General features: G+C 58.5%; 1 protein-coding gene across 4 annotated transcripts in view; it reads right to left on the reverse strand.

Annotated features, from left to right (window-relative positions):
• Positions 1 to 24,364, reverse strand: part of TOM1L2 (target of myb1 like 2 membrane trafficking protein) — a 122,316-nt gene that overhangs the window by 13,265 nt on the left and 84,687 nt on the right. For all 4 annotated transcript variants that reach the window (XM_070061570.1, XM_070061569.1, XM_051829030.2 and 1 more), the window contains exons 4-9: positions 23,932 to 24,081; positions 15,575 to 15,709; positions 14,655 to 14,813; positions 12,035 to 12,151; positions 3,696 to 3,829; positions 207 to 255 (exon numbers count right to left, since the gene is read on the reverse strand). In XM_070061570.1, the coding sequence (XP_069917671.1) occupies positions 207 to 255; positions 3,696 to 3,829; positions 12,035 to 12,151; positions 14,655 to 14,813; positions 15,575 to 15,709; positions 23,932 to 24,081 (744 nt within the window). The remainder of the gene's footprint in view (positions 1 to 206; positions 256 to 3,695; positions 3,830 to 12,034; positions 12,152 to 14,654; positions 14,814 to 15,574; positions 15,710 to 23,931; positions 24,082 to 24,364) is intronic.

Here is a 24,364-nt window from a genome sequence, read left to right on the forward strand (position 1 = left end):
GACCCCACCAGTACCTGTCCTGAGAACCACAGGTGTCAGCTCCCCTCAGGGTGCCCAAGGCACTTTCCCGATCATAGTTTACCCCGCAGTTATGAAAAGATTTTAACCCTAGCTAGAAAAAGGCAGGGCGAGACCAAACTGGGGCAGCTGCTCCCCTCCCCCACGCCCACCCCCATGATGGGAGGGGCTCCTGGAACTATACTTACTCCGTTACTGGCATTTTGAGCTGACCGGCCCGACCTGTACCGCTCGAACCTAGCGGGGGAGAGAAGGCAGAAGTAAGAAGAGATGCACCTGCCATGGCGCCGTGGCGCTCACAGCCTGAGGAGGACCTCAACCTCAGTCCCATTTGGGAGGATGTAGATCCACACGTAAACCGTGCGGCGCCTTTGTCTGCATGCCTGGGGCTCCCCCGCTGGGCGGACCAGCCTGCCTCTGTCTCCCATGGGACCTGAATTGGTATCAGGGTTGGGGGGAGCTGGCCAGCACACAGCAGAATGGTCAGCCGATGTACAAGAAGGAGTGCCAAGCTTGTGCTGGGGGATAATGGGTGGGGCGGGTGCTCAGCCCAGGACACCACCCGGACTGCACGTGGGACAGACAGCCTGGAGGTGGCAAGTCAGCAGGTGCACAGAGGTGGGAGAGGATGGGTCCACCCACCCCGGATCTTAAAGCCCTCCAGTGCCGCCGGTAAGGGGAGCCTGAGAAAGTGGCTTCCGTGGGGTGTGTGGCTCCACACCGACCTCCTAGTTGCTGGGGATGAGGGTGTCCCAGCAGGGACAATCTGGCTAGGTGGTGTGTGCACTGAGGTTTGATGATGTCTGTCTATCTCTTGCTCTCTCTGTTTGCGCTCCAGGAGCAGGACGGGAACATTAACACGTCTGAAACATTTTAAGTCCCAGGGTGCCTTTCCCACCCTGTCTTGGAGGAACTGACCCGGGGTGGGGGGGCAGCTCAGGGCTGCTGGCCCCAGCCGTGCTTCTGGGCTCTTTGTAACGCTGAGATTCATGGATTCTTGCGTAAAAATGCCCCGTTAGCTCCTGCTAAGCTGCTCCAGCAATAGCTGGAAAATTGAAACCCAAGCCCAGGGAGCACTCAGCTTAGCTGCTAAGATGCCTGCGTCCCACTCCAGAGTGCCTGGGTTCGAGTCCCACCTCCGGCTCCTGACTCCAGCTAATGTAGAGCCGGGAAGGCGGCAGTGTTGGCTCAAGCCAGCTGGGCTCCCGCCACTCACGTGAACGGAATTTCCCGCTCCTGGTGCTACCCAGGCCCCCCGCTCAGCCTTGGTCACTGTGGGCCTATGGGGACTAAACCAGCAGACAGGAGCTGTGTCTGTCTGGGTCTATTTGTCTGTCTCTCTATGTCAAAAAAAAAAAAAAAAAAAATCCCCAAACGTAAGTCCATTCACTCGGGGGAAGTGGAGCCACAGGGTGATACGAGGCGGCCGCAGGCTGGCGTGGAGGCCCTCCGATCTGCTCCTGTTCACCCACTGACATGGGGTGGGCAGAGGTGACCTTCCCCAGCAGATGGGCAGGGGACCGCCAGTCCCTCCCACCACAGCTGCTTGTGACAGCCACAACAAAAATCAGCCCGAGCCCACAAAGGTAAGTGTGTGTCCTTGTGACCCTCCCTGGTGCCAGGCCCTTGTCCCCAGGGACTAGTCCACACGCTGAGTGAGTGGGGCGCTGGCTGGTGAGTACAGAGGTGGTGAGGACTTCTGGGATCCCCTAGTTCAGCGGGGAAGGCTGGCCTGGTCGAGGGCCTTTTCGGCCTTGACACTGGGTCATTCAGGACAGTCCAAGGTACAGCCATCAGGGTGATGGGTGGGGGCTGTGCCTGCTGTTAAACTTCCTGTTCAACTAACCAGGAGGTCTCGGGCAGGGTGGATTTGGGGACATAGCAGGTTAGGTAGCTCCCTTATGGGAGCCTTAATGGAGTCCTGGCTACTCTACTTTTTTTTTTTTTTTTTTGACAGGCAGAGTGAACAGTGAGAGAGAGAGACAGAGAGAAAGGTTTTCCTTTTGCCGTTGGTTCACCCTCCAATGGCTGCCGCGGCCGGAGCGCTGCGGCTGGCACACCGCGCTGATCCGATGGCAGGAGCCAGGAGCCAGGTGCTTTTCCTGGTCTCCCACGGGGTGCAGGGCCCAAGCACCTGGGCCATCCTCTACTGCACTCCCTGGCCACAGCAAAGAGCTGGCCTGGAAGAGGGGCAACCGGGACAGAATCTGGCGCCCCGACCGGGACTAGAACCCAGTGTGCCGGCGCCGCAGGCGGAGGATTAGCCTAGTGAGCCCCGGCGCCGGCCGCTACTCTACTTTTTTAAAAAAGATTTATATATTTGAAAGGTAGGATTACAGAGAGGCAGAGAGAGAGAGAGAGAGAGAGAGAGAGAGAGAGAGGTCTTCCATCCACTGGTTCACTCCCCACATGACCGCAACGGCTGGAGCTAGGCTGATCCAATGCCAGGAGCTTCTTCCAGGTCTCCCACGTGGGTGCAGGGGCCCAAGCATTTGGGCCATCTTCTACTGCTTTCCCAGGCCATAGCAGGGAGCTGAATCAGAAGTGGAGCAGCCAGGACTCGAACCGGTGCCCATATGGGATGCCGGCACTGCAGGTGGCAGCTTTACCCGCTACGCCACAGTGCGGGCCCCTGGCTACTCTACTTTCAATCTAACATCTTGCTAATACACCAAGGAAGCAGTGGGTAATGGCCCAAGCGCTTGAGTCCCTGCCACCCCCGTGGGAGACCAGGATGGAGTTGCAGGTTCCTGGCTTCATCATGACCCAGCCCCAGCTGTTACAGCCTTTGGGGGTTGTGGGGGAGTGAAGCAGTGGATGGAAAATCTTTCCCTGTCTCTCTGCCTTTCAAATAAATATATAATAATAATTATAGTCCTTTTTTTTTTCAAAAAAGAGATTTTATATATTTATTTTCCAAGGTGCATTAACAGGGACCTGGGTCAGAAGTGGAGCAGCCAGGATTCGAACCAGTGCTCATATGGGATGCCAGTGGCTGGCCCTAATAGATCAATCTTAAAAAAAAAAAAAACACAAACAAACAAACAAAAAACCAGGAAAAAAACCCCACTAACTACTAGGTCTAAATCAGATGTTTTGCATTTTGTCTTGTGGGACAATGTCCAGGTTGGTGGCCTTAGACTGCACTGATCCGGCTGCAGGGAGTTGGAGGGAGAGTGTGTGTGTGTGTCCTGGACGGCATCCCCGGCAGCGGCTTGCCTACCCTGTCTGCGTCTCAGGCGCAGTCCGGACACACTGACATTTACAAAGGGAAAAGCTTTTTTTTTTTCTTTCTCTTTCTAAAGGTGGCGAAGGAAGAGGAAATCCTTTTCCTTAGCGGAGCTTTTCCCCCCTCTTTAATCCTTGTCAAATTCAAAGCATGATCCCTGGGGACAGGGAAGACAGACGCACAGCCTAATCCCCCCCCCCAGCCAGCTTCCTGCTGCTCAGGTCCCCCACCCCACCCCTGGTGGGGGCGGGGGAGGGCCAGAGGCCCTCACCTGTCCTCTGGGAACACATCAGCATCCCCGATGGGCATCTTCCCCTGTAATCTCCAGCTCTCTCCTTTGTCTATGCCAGACATCCCTGTGTTATGGCAACGTTCCTTTCAAGGTGGGGGCGGGACCAGGGGCGGGCCGGGGGCGGGGCCGCCGCGCGGGGGGCGGGGCCGGGCCCACCTCTCGTAGCGCAGAAACACGTTGTTGAGGTCGTCGTTGACGTGCAACAGCTCCTCCGTGACCTCCTCGTTGGACACGCGGGAGATGAGCTCCACCACACGCTGCTGCATGGCGCGGCAGGTCCTGTTCAGCTCCTGGGGGTGGGGGGAGGACACACGCACCTCTGCAGGGCCTGCTGGGCGCTCATTCTATGTTCTACCGCCTTTGAACAAAATCTGCACTGGTTCTTAAGAGGCACAAACGGAGTGCATGGCTGGTTCCTAAAACCGTAGGCAGACCCGCGATCGCCTTGGAGACAAGGGGGCGCTGGCACAAAATGTAAAAACCCAATTGCCTGCACCTCGCTTTCTCTCTTCGACAAAGTACCCCCGAGCTCTCTTCCTATGGCCGTGCAATGCATCCTCTTACTGTGCGTTATAACATTTCTCTTCTTTGCCACCCGCTGAGTGGGCTTGCCTTTTCTGGCCAACCTGGAGCAGCCCCGAACATCTGTGCCTGCGTGCACACAGCACACACGCGCACACACACGCACACCTATACATGCATACATACAACACACACACATGAACGCACACACACACACACACTCCCAGGCCTGTGTTTTTCCAGAAGAGCTTCCATCAAGTGGAATTCTGGGTGCAGGGGTTTAGTCATTTAGAATATACCAGCGCTTTATTTAACACCACCCTCCACAGCCCAAGTCTATCTTAGGACTGCACCAGGCGTACTGTAGTGGTGACACCTCTGTCACCTTGTCCATGTGTCGCCTTGTCCAAAGCTCCCCCCAGGCTCCCCGGCTGGCCGAGGACAGCACTCCAGATGTTACAGCTCTGCACGCGGCGGCGCCCTGGGGGTTCTTGGGTCGGGCTGCTCCCTGCCAGCCCTGCCCGTCCCAGCAGAGAATCCTCACCCACGCCCTTCTTCTTGGGTGCCTGCCAGGGCTCTGTGCCTCCTCTGTACGACAAAGATGGAGCACCTGACCCCTGCCAGCACTGCTCAGCGCTCCCCGCTCCGTCTCCCAGCCTCCAGGTCAGGGCCTCCTGCTACCCTCTGCTGAATCGGCTCCCAGAGCGGGCCTGAAGGGCCCTTCACCTGCCCCCTGGGACCCACAACTCAGGGTCGCTCCTGCTGGGCTCCCGGGGGGCAGAGAGGGTGTCCCAGGACCCCAGGCTGACACAGAGGCGCTCCCGGGTGCTGGGGGCGGTGCATCAGTGGAGGATTTTGTAGTCTACATTCGGCCCAAGGCGGCAGGTGGGGTCCCTGAGATACACGCCCCTTTCCCCACAGCTGGAGGCTCCTGTAGGCAGGGGCACAGCGGCCAACCAGGTGCAGCCCCCCACCCCCTCCCCCGCCTTGAGGGTGCCCAGGCCTTGGGGCTCCTTCCCCGGGAGTGGGGGAAGGAAGATGCCTGGCCCAGGTAGGTGAGCCCAGAAACATCCGAACACAGCCCTGGGCTCGCCTGAGAGAGGAGCTGCTGCCGGGGACTCCGGTCTCTGGTCGGGGCGGCTTGTGGGCCCTGACTGTCCTGCCACAGTATCGGTGTCCTTCGCCTTGACCCACGCTGATCGGAGCCCTTAGCACAGCCAGGACGGTGCTGTCCATCTCTCTCGGTTACTAGGCAACCCAGTACAGGGTCCCGCCCTGACTTTTCTCTGAACAGGTTCCCACCCGGGGTGGCCCCTGGGAGCAGGGACCTTGAGCAAACACCACTCACAGCCTCTCTCCCTGCCCTGCCGAGGAGCCTCAGGTGACAGCAGCCCAGTGGCAGAGAAGTGGGGGGAGGGGCGGCGTCAGAGCCAGGCTTGGGGCGGCAGGGGGAAGGAGGTGTGTGCCTCCACTCTGCCCACCTGGGGCCCCTGCGGGTAAAGCACTCTCAACCCTCGGGCCCCAGAAACACCGCCAGGGTCTCACCACTGTCCTCTTTCAGGCACGCGCTCTGCACTCCGAGAGGGGGGAATTCCTGTCCGGCTGCAATGTTACTTCCCTCCGAGACCTGCCCCCAGGCCCCTCTGAACCAAGCAGAAGCCCTCGCTACACAGGCGCACGGTGCAAGAATCGATAAGGAGAGGCGGACGCTGGAAATTAATCGCAGGGGGACACCCATGCGCACTGAAGGGGGAACCATTTGCAAGACGCTCTTTCTCTTCCACGGCAACTGGCTCACGCCCCCAGGCCAGCCGGGAGAGGGACACTTGAGAACTGGCCGGGGCCTCGGTCAGTGACAGATTTTCGCACAGTAACTGCCATGGGGGTCCCCGTGGATGCGCACAGTGCAAGCCGAGTCGCCACGGGAAAAGCAGCAACAGAGCGCGCCATGAAGTGTGCTTCTGAGAGACACTGCAGGCCGAGCCCGACCGCCAACGGGAACGCAAACACACACAGCATCCGGAAGCCCAGACGCAGGGAAGGAGGAAGCACCGTGGAGGGACGGGAAGGATTCCAACAGCCGGGGCCGCAGTAGACAATTTCTAACCCGTCGCCAGAGCTCAGCGCGTGTGCCCCTTAGAGTGCAGAGGTAGGTTAACTTGGAAAGACCAGGCTCCCTCGTCACCTAACCGAGAAAAAAAAAAAAAAGAGATACTGGGGCAGAGGTATCCCCAGCGCGCTTTGGTGACAGGCTAGAGGGAGACCTGGATGGAAAACTGGGGGGACGCTGCAGCCATGGCGCAGGAGCGGCTGGGGCCAGGACAGAAGACCCAGCTGAGCGCCAGTCTCTCCGCCATGTGCCCCAGGCACTCTCTGGGCCACAGTGTGTGTCCTGCACACACAGGGGCCAGGCTTTGTGTGAGCCTCTCTTGCTACCGCACTCAGGAGTCTACAGAAAATCTCTGATGGGTAGAAGGATCCTGAATCGCACTCCCTCCCACAGAGGCAGACCGCACCCATAGGACCAGTTCAGGAAGGCGTGGCCCGTCCGGTGCCTGTGGCCAAGCAGCCAACACTGGCTTTCTGTGGCCGGGGACAGGAAAAGCCTCCGTCCCCACCCATCCAAACTGCAGGCTGATTACAAGGCACAGGACCTGCCAGTGAGGGTAGCGTGGGGGCACGTGGCAGGGAAGAAGAATAAGGCCACCTCTGGGCCCACAGGTCATCTCCAAACACACCTCGGACACTCCAGGACAGCAGGTGGCCACAGGCAGGCCCCTGTGGAATCCCATTCTGCCTACAGGGGCCACTACTCCCCGGGGCATTCAGCAAAGCCGTTAAAGCCTGGCTTGGGACATGGGTATCCCATACAACAGCGTTTGGGCCAGTCCTGGCTCTCTATCACCAGTTCCAGTGCTTGGCCATTGGGGAACAGCAGGGGAAGCTGTTGCCGGCGTCCCATAGCCAAGTGCGTGGTTTGAGTCCCAGGTACTCCATGCTTCCAATCCAGCCTCCTACCAGTGTCTCCTGGGAGGCTACAGATGTTGGCACAAGTACTCGGGGTGCAGAGGGAGTTCCTGGCTCCCGACTTCAGCCTGGCCTAGGCGTCCTCGGCCTCTTTCCACCTCCAAACCACCCAGATGCTGCCCCCCCCCTTTTCTGGGTCCGAGATGCAAGAGCCAGCAGCTTGCCAGGTCACCTTTCCACCATGCGCCAGCCATGATGGGGATTCCCTGACTGCTAATGAGTTCAGCTCGGGTCTCCTGCCCCCTGTGGCTCTCAACGGAGCAGGGGAGGAGCTGGTGACTAGTGCCACAGCCCTCCACCCGCCACCCTCTCCCTCCTGTCGCATCAATCCCACCGCCTTTGTCTTCTGTTCAAGGGCCAGGCTCACCCCCACCTGACAAAACCGGCTTTTATCGCCCTCCCGGCTTTCCTCGAACCCCGTCGGCATCCGAAGGACCACTGAATGAGGCCCAGGGTGGGGGGGGGACCTCTTTTCTGTCCCTGCAAAGGGGAGAAGAAAGCCCTGACAAGGAAGGAGGGAGAGTGGAGCCGGACGTGTCGGACAAGCCGGCTTCTCCCGAGGAAATGGCCTTAGCTGGTCTGTCCTGGTTGATACATGACACGAGAAGGGACCATCATTTGCTACTTGAAGACTCGGTGTGCAGGAGGCTGCTCTTGGAATCTGAAAGAAGGTGGTGGGACAACGGCCCTTCTGGGCACCACTGGGCCAGTGAAAAGTGAGTACTTGAAGAAAGAGCTCAAAAGGCTATACTGGGAGAGAGAGGGAGTTGAGTGACAGAATCGAGACCTTCAGGGGTGTGTCTTGTGCGGCAGCAGGTTAAAGCCACCCCTTGGGACGCCTGCATCCCGTATCAGAGTGCATGGGTTCAAGTCCTCGCTCTGTTTCTGATGCCAGCTCCCTGCTAATGCATCTTGGGAGGGCAGCGGTTGATGGCCCCAAGTACTTGGGTCCCTGTTACCCACATGGGAGATGTGGTTGGAGGTCCTGGCTCTTGGCTTCAGCCTGGCCCCACCCCGGCTGCTGTGGGCATTTGGGAAGTGAACCAGCAGATGGAAGATCAGTCTGTCTGTCTGTCTGTCTCTCTTCCTCATCCTTTCAAATAAATAAACTTAACCCAAAGAATCAGACGCTTTAAAGACCCCAGAAAACTGGACTCAGACTGCAGCCGAGGGGGTGACTTGAGCAGGGACAGATGAGAGGAGTCAAATGTCAGGCCTGGCCCCAGGCGTCTGCAGGCAGGATGAGAAAGATGCGGCTTAACAGCCACACAGCGGAGCAGGCAGAGAGCCACCTGTCATCAAAGGGTGGGCTGCTGACCGCTGCACCTGCTGCCTGGAGAGTGGGCAGGGGGCAGGGCTGGCGGCCATCTTCAAATCTTTAAGGTCCTACCCGTGGGAAAGAGGGATTCATCCTGTTCTGTGGCCTGAGAAGACAGGGCAGGGGCAAGGTTGCAGAGAGACAGACTTGAATCCTGAATGAGTGCCCAGGGAATGCAAGGTGACAGTGATGAGTCCAGGCCACGGAGGGAGGAGCAGTGGGCTCAGAGAGAGCTGTGGTGGGGGCCGGCATGTGCACCCAGCGATCTGTAAGCCCGCTGTGCTGCTCCCCCAAATCCAACCGAGACGTCTGTCTAAAAACACAGTGCTGCCAGCAACAGCTCAGTGTTGGGGTGCAGAGAAGGCTGGCAGGCAGGAGGCAGGCACTGACGGACGAGATGCTGGAGCTGGACTGGCTGCCTGGGGGTCTCCCCCAACTCAGAGAATGAGGGCGGATGCATAAGGCACTCACTCCACGCACCCCTGCCTCCATCTGCCTTGGGGGCTCCAGCTAAGCTGACAGCCTGGGGTTCTAGGGTGACCTCATCCTGGCCCCCAAAAGTCGGCCACCTGCTATGAGTCGTTAGGCCAACAGCTGCAACCAGGGCCGGAGGAGCAGGCAGGTGGCAGTGACCCCTGGAAGTGCTTTGCAACACACAGGAAGCAATAACCTGCCCCTACCCTCACCCCACCCCCCACCCCTGTGAGGATGAGCCACGCCAGTGCCACCTGGGGGCTGACATCGCCAATTACCTCTCCCACTCTCCCCATCTCCCACTCCCTCCGCCTCCCGGGGAGGCAGCAGCTACTGTCGGCAGGGACCTTTGCCTTGGTGATGAATGCATTTCTTTGCGCGCACGGCCCTGGCCAGTACGCTGAGCTTGGCACTGCTTCACCCTGAGCGCTCTGGCCGCCCTCCAGATGGACGGAGGGGGTTCCCGGGGGTGGGGGGCGGGGGTGCCTTGGGATCCCAGGTCTTGCTGGGCAGACTGGAGAGTTTTCCCACGGGCAGGGCCCTTTGGGAGCTCCTGTCGTCCACCAGCCAGGGGGAGCTGTGCGTGTCACACGACGCACCCGAGAGTTGTCCCTTTTCGGTTTGATTTATAAGTTAGCTACGAGGGCTGCAGGGCTTGGCGCTGGATCAAGACAGAGGGAGGGAAGACATCATGGGAAGCAGCCTATTTTTGAAAACTGTGAGCTGACGCCAGAAGATTGGGTTCTGTTTGTCTTGGCTGACGGGGCTTGTTTAAAACAAAAAACAAGACCAAAAAAAAAAAAAAAAAAAAAAAACCCAACTCCACAGTCACAAATACACACACGTATGCATGCACACACACACAGAGGGACTCCTGCTGCCTGGGTCAGCTCTAGTCTGTGCAAGCATCTTGGCTTTGTTCAATTCACTGCCAGGAGCTCAGCTCTGTCCAGGGCAGAAGCCCCATGCACCCACCCCACTCCCTTGTCAGCAGGAATTAAAACGCTGACACAGCACAAAGCGGCCACAAGAGGCCCTGTCAATTTAGGGAGTGACCTCGGATTCCTGTGCATCTGGGCACAGCCTGGCAGAGGGAGGCCCTCCTGCAGGGGTGAGGCACTGCAGGGCGGCAGGTGCCAGGCAGTGGTTGGGGCACGGGCAGGTGTGGGTCTGGGAGCAAGAGAGGGCTGCTGGGGGCTCTGCAGGGGGCCCAGGGTACTTGTCCTGGCTTCCGGAGCAGCGTGACACCACAAGCTGCTTCCCCGTCTCCAGCACACCGCCGCTGGGGGCTACACTTCTTATCTCTCGGGACCCGATGGCTTTGGAGTCAGAAGGGGGCGCTCCGAGGAGCAGCACAGAGCAAGGCTGATGAGGGCAGAGTGGGACCACAGGAGCCTTCTGCTTTCAGACATGCGGGTGGCCAGGTCCCAACGGCTCATGGAGAGTCACCAGTGTGAGAGACGCCAGGCTGGGGAACCTCAGTGTTTGGCAAGGGAGAACAGGAGCTCCCGGCTTGGTCTCAGGAATGCCTTGTGGTAGGGAGGGGCGGATGGAAGAGCTCTCGTGTGTAGTCCAGGGGGTTTCTGACAATGCTGAGGGACAGAAACAGCACAAGACTGCACAGACCATGTCATCTCCCCTATTTTAAAAACAAGCCTAAAAAAAGGCCCGAGAGGAAAATACAGCAACACATCAACAGCGGGGCGGCTCTGACCCATGGCCAAGTTCCTGGGCTGAGTCCTGGTTCTGCTTCCATTCCAGCTTCCCGCTCATGTGGACGCTGGGGGAGAGCAGGTGATGGCTCAAGTACTTGGGCCCCTGCCATTCACATGGGAGATCCGGCTACTGTGGGCAGTTGGGGAGTGAACCAGCAAACGGAAGATCTCTGTTTGTCTGTGGCTGTCTCTCTGTTGGCATTGTGGCACAGTGGGTTTATTTTATTTTATTATTTTTTTGACAGGCAGAGTAGACAGTGAGAGAGAGAAACAGCGCTGTGGCCGGCGCACCGCGCTGATCCGAAGCCAGGAGCCAGGTGCTTCTCCTGGTCTCCCATGCAGGTGCAGGGCCCAAGCACTTGGGCCATCCTCCACTGTACTCCCGGGCCACAGCAGAGAGCTGGACTGGAAGAGGGGCAACAGGGACAGAATCCGGCACCCCAACCGGGACTAGAACCTGGTGTGCCGGCGCCACAGGCGGAGGATTAGCCTAGTGAGCCACGGCACCGGCCGCACAGTGGGTTTAAACCATCACCTGTGATGCTGGTATCCCATATAGGCACTGGTTCAAATCCCGGCTGCCCCACTTCCAACCTAGGTCCCTGCTAATGAACCTGGGAAAGCAGTGAAAGATGACCCAAGTCCTTGGGCCCCTGCATCCATGGGGGAGACCCGGAGGAAGCTCCTGGCTCCTGGCTTTGGTCTGGCCCAGCCCCAGGTGTTGTGGCCATTTGGGGAGTGAAACCAGAGAATGGAAGATCTCTCTATAACTCTGCCTTGCAAATAAATAAAAAAGTCTTCAAAAAATTAAGTTATAGTAAATAAAATTTAAAAATGTCCATATTCCATATTGGAAGGCCTGGATTTGAGTCCTCAATGTACCTTTTTTAAAAGATTTATTTATTTATTTGAAAGTCAGAGTTACACAGAGAGAGAAGGAGAGGGAGAGAGGGAGAGAGGGAGAGAGGGAGAGAGGGAGAGAGGGAGAGAGGGAGAGAGGGAGAGAGGGAGAGAGGGAGAGGGAGAGAGAGAGAGAGAGAGAGAGAGAGGTCTTCCACCCTCTGGTTCACTCCCTAAATGGCCACAATGGCTGGAGCTGTGCTGATTCAAAGCCAGGAGCTTCTTCCAGGTCTCCCATGTGGGTGCAGGGGCCCAAGGACTTGGACCTTTTTCTTCTGCTTTTCCAGGCCGTAGCAGAGAGCTGGATGGGAAGAGGAGCAGCTGGGACTAGAACCGGTGCCCATATGGGATGCCGGTGCTTCAGGCCAGGGCATTAACCCGCTGCACCACAGCGCCGGCCCCTCTCAATGTCCTTCTGAATCCAGCTTCCTGCTAACGTGCACCCTGGGAGGCAACACGACGCTGAGCACGGCCAGCGTGGACAACGGTGCATCCTGGCGCCTGCGGGCCGCCCCATTCCACAGGACGAAGCCCCTCACCTGCAGCAGCTCCAGATCAGACGAATCCTCCTGCCCAGGGACCATTTCCGTCAGCATCTCCGACATGACTTTCGTGTTTCCTCGGACAACGTCTAGTTCGCTCCGCAGTCTTGCAATCTGGAGGTGGGGGGAGAGGAAGGCAGGGATGGGTTGGTCAGGCTGCGGCCACCTGGGCCCCCACGAGGGAGGGCTGGGGCCCTCGTGTCCGCGGGGAGATGAGGCCTGGGCACCCCTCCTGAAAGCATGCTGCATGAGTGGCCTTCCTGGGAGGGGGCGGCAGGTCAGGGTGGTCATCTGTGCCTGTGCCACCGGCAGCACTAATGGGAGCGGGACATGAGCGCATTCCAGCCTCACTCTTCCAAACCACCCCACCTTGATTGGGAACCTGCGCTGTGGCTGCTCATGGAGACTCCAGCGGGGTGCGCAGGCGCTCTGAAGGCCGGCACCCTGCAGCCACCTTGGTCTATGGACGGCCCCTGCTCCGGGGAGTGTCAAAAATCTAAATGCTGGGCCAGTGCTGTGGCGCAGCGGGTTAAAGACTTGGCCTGAAGTGCTGGCATCCCATATTGGCACCAGTTCTAGTCCCAGCTGCTCCACTTCTGATCCAACTCCTTGCTAGTGGCCTGGGGAGGCAGTGGAAGATGGCTCAAGTCCTTGGGCCCCTGCATCTGCATAGGAGACCCGGAGGAAGCTCCTGGCTCCTGGCTTCAGGCTGGCCCTGCTCTGGCTGCTGTAGCCATTTGGGGAGTTAACCAGTGGATGGCAGACCTTTCTCTCTGTCTCTCCCTCTCTCTCTCTGTAACTCTACCTCTCAAATAAATAAATACACCTTAAAAAAAAAAAAAGAAAATGAAAGTCCCACTGGTTCAAGGCTCAGCCATGTGAGACCAATGCACGCTGGCGAACAGAGTCGCAAGCTGCCACAGGCCACGGCAGCGGTGGCAGCAGCCATGTCCAGAGACGGACCTGACCCACAGCCAGTGTCCTCACCTGTGGACAGGTGGTGACAACGCCACACCTCGCAGTTGCCGTGAAATCCCCACGGTGCTGGTGCACAGGCATCTCCCCACTGCACACGTGGGCTCTCCCTCCTGTACCCTCCGGAGACAGCTGAAGCCTGACACTGCTCAGGGAGTCCTCCCCTCCCCTCCCCTGCTCAGCCACCACCCCTGGCAGACGGGACTGGCCCTGCCCTCCCCCCATCCACCCACCACCACTGAGGCAGCAAGTGTGGCCTCTCCTGTGCTGCCATCTCTCAGCAGGACCCTGAGCCCTCAGGGCTGGGGCTTCCTTAGGCTGAGACCTGTGCCCCCAGCACAGGGGCAGGGACAGGGGGACCTGAGTCGGTGGTGAACCCAGGACGTGGCCCAGGCCCCGCGAGACTCCTGCTGGCCCCTGGCTCTGCCTGCAGCTAAGGCATGCTCAGGCAGACTTTGATGACCCCCCCATCTTCTCTGCTCCACTCTTCCCGGGGGCAGCAGGCTGCAGGATTCCGCACGACCCCCACCTCTGGGCTGTCCTGGTATAGAAGACCCCTGCTTTCGAAGGCAGGCCCAGGCCAGGTGGTTACCAAGGAAGGAGCAGAGTTCGCTGGCCCAGCCCACAGGTAGCACAGACCCTGTGTTGCACCTGTCAGCTGGGCCCTACAGGTGCACACAGCACGGTGTGGCTCCCACAGGAGCCTCCTCCTCCTGCCTTGCAGGGGGACTGGTAGCTGACCGGAGGTGGAAAGCCCACAGAGAGTGGCAGGTGGTCTTGGAGCCAGGCCTGTGTGACCACCAGCCCCCTCAAGCGTGCGCCATGCTCCCCCAACTCAGCACCCAGGAGAAATGAGAGGGGGCTCAGTGCTGGCACCACACTGTTGCCGCCTATACATACTCGCTGGAGCTGCTTCAGCAAGGTAGGGAACCATTTATTTTCTGGCAAGGGCCATTTGGATCTTGATAACCTCATTTGCAGGCTGTACCAAATGATAACTGCAAAATGAGCCTGCTTGGATGCACTATGCGTTTCCAGTCCCGCCAGACCCAATGATTCCGTGGGCTTGTACGGCCCCGCAGGTGGGCGGGACGTTCCTCGCCCCATCCTCAAACTTGAACAGAAACTATGTGGATTCATCTACAGGTCAGCTTCCACGGTTCATCTCAAGCTGGGCTTAAAACCGCCTTAGCGCATCAGAACGGGACCCAGGGATGGGTGGGCAGCGTTTGCGCTAAAGCGGGAAGAACGCTCTGGAGCGCCCCCTGGCGCCGGCCTCTGCCTCCACAGGAGCGTTGACGGCTTTTGCCAGCCTGTTTGTTGCAGGATAGGCAGTCCTCCGTCAGTGACAGACAGCCCATCAGCGACTCAGCTGCCTTCCCCAAGTGGGCTGCGCGCATGTGCCGTCTGCCCCCAGCCAGGCCACCTGCTGGCGCCCCCGCCTGCACAGGGCCCCTGCCAGAGCGCCATTTGTGTTTCGGGGACCCTTGGTGCCTCGGCTGCCCGGCTGCCTCCCAGGCCCTGCTCACTGCCGTGCACACACAGCACTGGGCTCGGTCCCCGTGGGACCCCGGCGTCCCTCACACGCCTGCACGGCGGCCGCTCTGGGGGAGTCCCACGTGGCCCCAAAGCGTGCAAGTACCTGTTCTGAATTGGCCGTGATGGGCCCAGTGATGCTCAGAGCCGGGGCCTGCGGTGCGGAGTAGGGAGCAGGAGCAGGTGCGGAGTAGGAGCCGGAGCTTGTCCTCTGCTGCGGCTGGGACCGGGGCATGGCTGCGGCTGGATCCACTTCAGGGACGCTCTGCCTCGGACAACGGCACAGCGCTACGTCCACCGGTGCTGCCTCCGCGGTGGGGCCTGGCACCACCCCAGGGTCCGCTCTGGGCCCAGTCCTTCCACCCACACAGGAGGGCCACCCAGCAGCAGGCTGGTGGCACCTGGACAGGGACCCCTGGCAGACCCTGGCGCCTTCCTGGTTCTTACGTGTGACAGCGTGCAGCGTGCAGCCCCCGCCCAATCCATGTGGCTCCCCTGACCACTGGCACCAGGAGAGCTGCAGGAGGAGGCCCCCACATGGTCTTTCCTGGGCTTGGAGGACTCCACGGATTCCCTGGGGTTGATGCTGAACGCACAGCTTAGCCTCCCTTCTAGACGTACGTGGTATGCACAGCTGATAAACCACGGGGCACATTTTGCCCTTCTGTGCTGACCTGGGGGCTCCGGTGCCGAGGATGGGTGCCAGGGGCCCCTGAAAGAGCAGGTGCTAACGACCCGCACAGGACGGTTCTGCCCAGCAGCCGCCCCCCACCCCCACCCCAGCCCCCGATCCTCCTATTATAATCTTCCACAGTCAGTGTGAAAGCTGGGGAGGGGGGCTTGATGCTGCCGCTTAATCACCAGTCAGCCAGCTGTCTCACGCCTGCACTCCCCCTTGTTATTAAAAAGCAATGCCCCGGGGGCATTGACAAGCTGAATAATTCACGGGGGAGCGGCAGCAGGGTGGTGGCGGCGGCTTGGCCTGCCCGCGTGCAGCAGGTTCTAGAACGCCAGCTGGAAGCTTACCCGCTGCGGCGTGTGAATGGGAGACAGAGCGTCCAGGTCTGACATGGGGAATTCCACCCCTTTCCTCTTCAGCTCCTCGTATATGTGCACCACCCCGGTGAGATCGGGGCTGCTGCGGAAGGCGTCGGCCCACGCCTGCGGGAGGCAGAAGAAGGCCCTTGGGAAAGATCGTCCCCCGCCCCCCCAAAGGCGGCTGCGGCCCCTGAAAACCCAGGGCAGCCCTGGAAGCCAGTGCTCTCCCACGCTTGAATGCAAAGCTCTCTGGCGAAACCCACTGTGGGCCTCCCCTGGCGAAATTGTGGTTTGCAGGTGCCACTGAGCGCGCGAATGAGAGCATGAAACGGAACTATGGTGCGAATTTCCTTGGCGCAGGGACAGAGAAATGACACCTAAGCCCTGTGACATCCCAGGATGCAGGCAGCTCCATAGCCACAGGAAAGCAACTGCTGGGCTGTGCAGCTGGGGGTGGCGGAGAACTGAGCAGAAAGCAAAAAACAAAGGACAGATGGATGTAGGCTGTGAAATCCAGGCCAGCTCCGGGTCTCAGCTGATCTGAGATGGCCACGGCTGTCACTGCCTAGCCCAGCCCGAGGGAAGACTTTAGCCCAGAGGAGGGCTCATCCCCAAGGGTCCTGCTACCCCACCCCAAGCTGCTTCTATTGTGTCCTGCTGAGGCTAGATTCAACATACATGGGCCAGATAGAAAAAAAACGCAGGGGCCAGTGCTGTGGCGCAGTAGGTTAATCCTCTGTCTGCAGTGCCGGCATCCCATATGGGCGCCGGTTCGAGTCCTGGCTGCTCCACTTCCAATCCAGCTCTCTGCTACGGCCTAGGAAAGCAGTAGAAGATGGCCCAAGTCCTTGGGCCCCTGCACCCATGTGGGAGATCTGGAAGAAGCTCCTGGCTCCTGGCTTCAGATTGGCACAGCTCTGGCTGTTGTGGCCATTTGGGGAGTAAACTAGTGGATGGAGGACCTTTCTCTCTGTCTCTCCCTCTCACTGTCTGTAACTCTGCCTCTCAAATAAAAAATAAAACCTTAAAAAAATATACACACAATGCAGACAGGAACGACAAGACTCCAACAGATTACCCTTTCTCTTAACTCAGGAAACTCTTACATAGTTTCTTTTAAAAAAAAAAAAGATTATTTATTTGAAAGTCAGAGTTACACAGAAAGAGGAGAGGGAGGGAGGGAGGGAGGGAGAGAGAGAGAGAGAGGTCTTCCATCCATTGGTTCACTCCCCAATTGGCTGCAATGGCTGCAGCTGTGCCGATCCAAAGCCAGGAGCCAGGAACTTCCTCCAGGTCTCCCATGCGAGTGCAGGGGCCCAAGCACTTGGGCCATCTTCCACTGCCTTCCCAGGCCACAGCAGAGAGCTGGATCAGAAGTGGAACAGCCGGTACTCGAACCGGCGCCCATATGCAGGCAGTAGCTTTACTGGCTACGCCACAGTGCCGGCCCCTACACATTTTCTTCTAAGATATTCCACTCTTTGGAAGTTAAAGAATGTATATATAAACAAAAAAGCATATCTGGGGCCCGCTGGCATGGTGCAATGGGTTAAGCTGCCACCTGCCATATGGACAACGGTTTTAGTCCCGGCTGCTCCACTTCCGATCCAGCTCCCTGCTAATGCACCTGGGAAAGCAGCAGAGGATGGCCCGAGTGCTTGGGCTGCTGCCACCCACACGGGAGACCCAGGTGAAACTCCTGGCTGGTGGCTTTGGACTGGGCCAGCCCCAGCCATTGCAGCCACTTGGGAAGTGAATCAGCCGGAAGAAGATTTCTCTCTGTCTCTCTGTAACTCTGCCTTTCAAATAAATAAATCTTTAAAAAAAAAAAAAAAAAAAAAAAAGCAGATCTGAAGGGCTCCCTGGCAGTGGGGCCCAGCCCCTCCTGTGCTGTTCCCTTCAGCCCGAGTTCCCCAGTGCTCATGTCTGGGGGGAGGAGGGGCAGCCTGCAGTGCTCCGGCCCTCTGTTGCCAAGTCTGCTGTCTGCACGCCATTTAACTGCCTTGCCTCCCTGGCTCCAGCAAGCATTCCAGCCAATCCGGAAGCAGCCACAGAAATTCTATCTCCAACCCACAGACCCGTTGGAAGTTAAAAGGTCCGTTTCTAAACAGCCTCCTTAATTCTGAGGACATGAGAGGCACGCCACCCAGTGCCCTTATTCATTCGCACGCTCGGGGTTTAACACCGCTGTGTCCGCTTAGCCTGTCTCGGCCAGGGCTTCCTTCTGGATTCTGAATGGGCCAAAGGTGTCCGCAGCGGGGCAGTGGGAGGCCCAGCCTCCAGGGAGGGCCCCAGAGTCAGGTCCCCGATCAGCAGCTCCTGCGGTACTCACTCCCCCACACTCCCGGTCCCTGAAATTAGCATCCAGCTGAGTCCTGGCTCATTTCAAAATGCTCTGGCATTTCATTCGGTGGGGACAGAGGGGACCCCAGTAACTGAGCCTGCACTGTTGGGAGGGGAGGGAACAACATGACCTGCATCGAGCCAGATTCTCCTCTGCCTGTGGGGCGGGGTGGGGGTGGGAATGGGTGGTTCTCTTTGGGGGGAATTGAAAGTCATCTCAACCTGTGGGCTCCAGGAGGAGGCCTGGGAGCAGGAGACACAGCAGCTGGTGTTGAGAGGGAGGTGCGGACATCAAGGTCTGGAGGACTTTTCTGATCCCTTCCGCCCTTCCCCTGGCTTGGAGGCCTGGGCATGCAGCAGGCTCTGCCTTGTCCTGGCAAATGCCCCTCTTTGCCCAGGCGTGTGGGAGTTGGCACCTGCTGTCTGCAGCCGAGCCGTGTTGGCCGGTGTACCCCTTCTCACCTGCCAGGCCTGCAGCCCCTGTCCAGGGCGCCCTGTGATGGTACTCACCACTGATGCCAACAGGGAATGAATGGGGGCAGGAGCAGGGGTAGGGGGGGTGTTTAAAGGAACAGTAGTCCCACTGGAAACCCATGGTGTCTGGTGCATGCCCAAATAACCCTGCCCACCGTCTTTCCCACACCTAGGCAGACACCTCTTAAAGGGAGCACCAGGGGCTGGCACTGTGGCATAGTATGTAAAGCCGCTACCTGCAGTGCTGGCATCCCATATGGGCACTGGTTCAAGTCCCAGCTGCTCCTCTTCTGATCCAGCTCTCTGCTATGGCCTGGGAAAGCAGTGGAAGATGGCCCAAGTCCTTGGGCCCCTGCACCCTCATGAGAGACCTAGAAGAAGCTCCTGTCTCCTGGCTTTGGATCGGTCCAGCTCCAGCCTTTGCGGCCATTTAGGGAGTGAGCCAGTGGAGGGAAGATTTCTCTCTCTGCTCTGCCTCTCTGTAACAATGACTTTCAAATAAGTAAATAAAAAAAAAATTTTTTTTTTTAAAGAGTAGCAGTTCTTTTGCCCTTGCACAGGGAAGCCCACCGGCCAGCACTTGGCAGCTTGAAACTGAATTTGGTTCTTCCGGTTACCAAGCAACCTCATTTTCTTTCTTTCTTTCTTTCTTTTTTTTTTTTTTTTAAGATTTATTTATTTATTTGAAAGTCAGTGTTACACAGAGAGAGGAGAGGCAAAGAGAGGCCACAAGGGCCAGAGCTGCACCAATCCGAAGTCAGGAGCCAGGTGCTTCCTCCAGGTCTCCCATGCAGGTGCAGAGGCCCAAGGACTTGGGTCATCTTCTACTGCTTTCCCAGGCCATAGCAGAGAGCTGGATTGGAAGTGCAGCAGCCAGGACTAGAACCGGCACCCACATGGGATGCCGACACTGCAGGCAGTGGCTTTACCTGCTACGCCACAGCGCCGGCCCCTAAGCATCCTTATTGCCCTGCCTGGGAGAACAGAAGCACTCTGGCCACTGCATGTGTCACAGACTGAAGGGACAGTGACATGGGAGGGCTCTCTGGAGGCTGACCTGGCACGGAAGCCTCTCCCTGGGAGGTGTGGCAACCCTGGGGGTGGGAGAGGAAGGGGAGGGGTCTGATCTGCTCAGAATCCCCGAGCTGATGGCAGAGAGGGTGGCGACAGGCAAGCGGTCCCTGAGGGCCCTTGTCACAGTGAGCTGCACTGAGACAGCCAGGCTCTCAGACTCTCCCTTCGCCTGCCTATGGCTACGGAGCCGAGGATTATCTAACGAGGAGAAAGAAGGCAAGGGGTCAATTCACCCTTTCAGCTCCTTCATGGCTCTGGACGGGAACAGCCCCCACGCAAACACGGGCCACTTTCTTCTCGTTTCTCCACCCCTCTCAGTTTTGAACCACCAAACTTTAGACTGACAGACCGCTGCTGGCTTATACTGGGTGTGTGTGTGGTGGGGGGAGGGTCTGGGAGGCCTCTGGACACAAGGGGGCTTCTGTGGCCTGCTGCTCAGGCTCCCAGACCAGACCTCCTGGTCCCAGTAACCAGGGTTGCCAGGGCACTGCCCCTGCACATAGTCATAGCCATGGTAAAGGGATCCGGGTGGCTGTGCTCTGCCCTGGAGTTTTCTAGAACATGACACCTCCAGCCCCTCATGGCCCTCCTGCCCCACCCCTGCTCCCCTCCTCCTCCCCACTCCTCCCTCCTCTGACCACCCCCTGCCCCCGCAGCTCACTCTCTTCGGTGGAAAGAGAAACTCTCAGTGGAAAAAAGAGTATTTTTAGCCCCTGTGGCTTGGGCGCTAGGCAGGCATGACCACGCTGAGGTCTTGGAAAAGCCGAGTGGGAGGAGGAGCTTGAACCCTCTTGTCTTGGAAACACATGGGACCACCAGCCGAAGACTAGCTCAGGGCCCACGCGGAGACGTGGGTGCGACAGCTACGGCGGCCGGTGGATGCAAGGCCCTCGGGTGGCCCTGGGTAGCGGGGGCCACCGGCGAGCTGCTGAACTGTTCTGCCCTCACTGCCTCTCCTCTCCTCCCAACCCCCACCCCACCCCCGAGAAACCGGCTCCTTCCAGGAGGGTGGACGCCCACAATGGGACTGAGCTGACGGGGCCCCGAAGTGCACCACGGCTTCGGGGCTCATCGTGGAGCCTGGGACGGGGAACCGGAGGGCAGCCTTTGGGTGCTCCAATGCCAGGGCGCTCTGCAGTGTGGGAGCCTGAGGGGCTGGCCTGTGTGTGGTGGTGGGGGAGGCAGGGCAGTGTTGGGGGAGGAAAGATACAGAAACCTCGGTGAGGGGAGGGAGGGAGGGGGTGAGGAGGGACAGCCCCAGGCGCAGGGACTGCTGGTGGCACAGGCGTGCCTCTGCAAACACCCCTGCTTCGGGCAGGCTGACCGCGCCCGTGATGAGCAGGCAGGGGAAGGAGGCAGAGGGATGCGGGCGGGCTGGGGGTGGGGCGGGGGGTGCTGACACACAGGGATGAGCTCTGCACCCACTTCCTTCCAGGGTCAGGGGACTTAGGACATGGCTACAGCTCATTCCCTGACTTGGAGAGGCTGGCGTGCTGACTCCGTGGGTTAACTGCCACTTATAACACTTGGCATCCCGTATCAGAGCGCCGGTTCAAGTCCCGGCTACTCTGCTTCTAATGCTTGGGAAAGCAGTGGAGGATGGCCCAAGTGCTTGGGCCCCTGCACCCGCGTGGGAGACCCAGAAGAAGCTCCTGGCTCCTGGCTTTGGATCGGCGCAGCTCCAGCCGTTGCAGTCATGTGGGGAGTGAACCAGCAGATAGAAGACCTCTCTCTCTCTACCTCTCCTTCTCTCTCTGTCTGTTCTCTACTCACCGACCCGCAGGAGAACCCAGGACCCACCACCTGCTGCCTCCCATTCCTGTCTCAGTGGTGTTTTCTCACCCAGAGAAATTCTCAGACTCCCCGGTGTGTGTGTGTGTGTGTGAAGTTTGTAAAAGCAATCAACATGCAAATAAAATTATCTGCTTTCTCAAAAGGGTTAAAGCCACAGTTGGGAGGACACGGGTGACAGCCCTCGTGGTGAGACAGGCTGTGGGGACACTGAGGGACCAGGCAGCCAAACCCCTGCCTGCTGAGGGAGGGGCCCCTGGAGAGCCCTGCGTCCCGGCCACTCCACCTCCTTACTCAAATGGCAATTGCTGTACCAAGCGCCTACCCCTTTAATTTTTACTTATTTTTTTTTTTTAAAGATTTATTTATTTGAAAGGCAGAGGCGGAATTAGAGGTCTTCCATCCGCTGGCTCACTCCCTAAATGGCTACAACAGCCGGAGCTGGGCTGATCCAAAGCCAGGAGCCAGGGCTTCTTCCTGGTCTCCCACACAGGTGCAGGGGCCCAAGGGCTTGGGCCATCTGTCACTCACGTGGGAGACTTGGATGAAGCTCCTGGCTCCTGGCTTCCAGCTGGCCCAGCCCTAGCTGTTGCGGCCATATGGGGAGTGAACCAGTGGATGGAAGATGGCTCATGTTCTCTGTGTCTCCCTCTCTCTGTGACTCTGCCTTTCAAATAAATGAATGCATCTTAAAATCAACAAAGGAAAACCTGGCCCTTGGGGCGGACGTGTAACCTGGCGGCTGGGAGCCCGCACCCTATGTTGGGGAGCCCAGATTTAACATCCACCTCTGGCTCCTGACTCCAGCTTCCTGCCAGTGCAGACCCTGGGGGCTACGGTAATGGTTCAAGTAGCTGAGTTCCTACCACCTATGGGGGAGACCAGGATCAAGCTCCCAACTCCTGGCTTCAGCCCCAGCCCAGCCCCAGTCGCTGTGAGCATTTGGAGAGTGAACCAGTCTCTCTGATTTGTCCAATTAAAAACAACAAACTTATCAAACCCTACTCTCCTCATTCTATGGGGACCTGGTATCCCTGGGCTCTTAGGGAATAGGGGCTAGGCAGACAATAGGAAAGTCAGCACAGGCACGGCCTGAAGCCCAGACAACAGGGAGCCGGGAGCCAGGGGAGCCTGCGTGCTTTTTAGATCAGGCAGTTGGGAGGCTCCGAAGGAAAGGGCTTTTCAGGCAGAGGACAGGCGGCTGGCAGCTCTGCAGCCCCCGCCACCCTTGGGCCCCGCCCTGAGTCTGGCTGCCTCCTTTGGCTCTCACCTGGCCGGGACTCTGCCACAGCAACCATCGCCCACACGGGATGCGCTTGGGCATTCAGGTGCCCTCTGCCCTGTCACCAGGGCCGTGTCGCCAGCTCAGAGCCCTTCAAGCACTCCCCAGTGCCACGGGACCAAGCCCACAAGCCCTACTCATCCTTCTTTTTTTTTTTTTTTTTTTTTCCAAAGATTTATTTATTTCAGAGTTACGCAGAGAGAGAGAGAGAGAGAGAGAGAGAGAGAGGTCGGTCTTCCATCCACTGGTTCACTCCCCAATTGGCTGCAACAGCCAGAGCTGTGCTGATCCTAAACCAGGAGCCGGGAGCTTCTTCTAGGTCTCCTATGTGGGTGCAGGGGCCCAAGGACTTGGGCCATCTTCTACTGCTTTCCCAGGCCATAGCAGAGAGCTGGATCAGAAGTGAAGCAGCTGGGACTAGAACCAGCGCCCATATGGGACCCCGGCACTGAAGACCATGGCTTTACCTGCTACGCCACAGCGCCGCCGCCCCCCCCCCCCCCCCCCGGCCTGTCCTCTGGTCTCTTCCCCTCAACCCTGCAGGCCTGGCCCTGGACATTTTTTTTTAATGACACCTTGCTTCCTGTCACACAGTTTAAATTAAACATGGCCACAAATTCTTTGACCCTTCTCTGTTCAGAAGTAGAGTTTAATCCCCCTCTGCCTCCTGAGGCTGGGCCTGGGGACTCCCTTCTAACAAACAGAATGTGACAGAAAATGGTGCGTGACTTCCAAGATGAGGTCACCATGGACATGGTTGAGAGAGAGAGAGAGAAAGAGAGAGAGAGAGAGAGAGAGAGAGAGAGAGAGACTCAGGCTCCCGCCAACAAGGCACTGAGCTTCCTGCCCACAGCAGTGAGGAAGGGGACATCTCCCGCAGGACCACGAGGTCGCAAGCTTTGTTGTTTGAGGTCACTAAATTCTGGGGCCATTTTTGCAGCGTGATTAACAATAAGTCCACGCCAAGTGTATCAAGGGAGCTCTGTGCTGCCCCCGGGCCTTTGCACACCTGCTCATCCCACTGTCCGAGCTGCCTCTCCCAGGCAACCCTCCCAGCAAGCTCTTCCTCCTCTAGCCAGGCCTCCTCGATGGAACATCCCTTAACACCGCCCCCAACTCCCCCCGCCCTGCACGGCCCTCCGTGCTCCACACGGTCTCAGAGGCCGGTGAGGCTTCCGCTGTCTCGTGGACAGCACCTGGAGGGCTTCTCAAAGGCCCTGTTCAAGTGGCCGGAGAGCCCCTGCTTATTAGAGCTGCATCCCAGCGGCAGGAGCAGCCGGCAGATCAGCATTTCCCCGATAAAATATTGAAACCCTGCAAAGCCTCCGCCGGTTTCCTGCAGATGGGGGCAGAGGTGGGGGTGGGGGGACGCGGAACCCACCTGGATCAGGGCGAGCACCTTGTCCTGCACGATGGTGGGAGGGTTGTTCTTGGGGGAGATGATCTTGACCAGGACACTGTCGATGAAGTCTCGGTTGGCCACGAGGACGTGGAAGCGGTGGCCACAGTTCTTCACGCACGTCTCCAGCACCTGAAGCGGGAGGGAGGGAGAGAGGGAGGGAGGGAGGGAGGGCCAGGGCTCGTCGCCTCAGGTAGCTGAGGGCCTTGCCTGCTCAGTCTCCAGGGCCACGCAGAGATGGCTGGCACATTCCCACACTCTCACTCCCTCCTCCCTCCAGGGCCCGGGCAGCCCCTGGCTGACAGAGGTCTCCCACCCCTTGCACAACAAGCAGAGGATCAATCGATCAATCGGTCATCCAGACATCAGTTTTGCATGAGAAAGAACCTGGTGTTTTAATGGGATCAAGCCCAGT

This window comes from Oryctolagus cuniculus, chromosome 17 (assembly GCF_964237555.1).
Source record: "Oryctolagus cuniculus chromosome 17, mOryCun1.1, whole genome shotgun sequence".
In the NCBI taxonomy this organism is placed as follows: Eukaryota; Metazoa; Chordata; class Mammalia; order Lagomorpha; family Leporidae; genus Oryctolagus; species Oryctolagus cuniculus.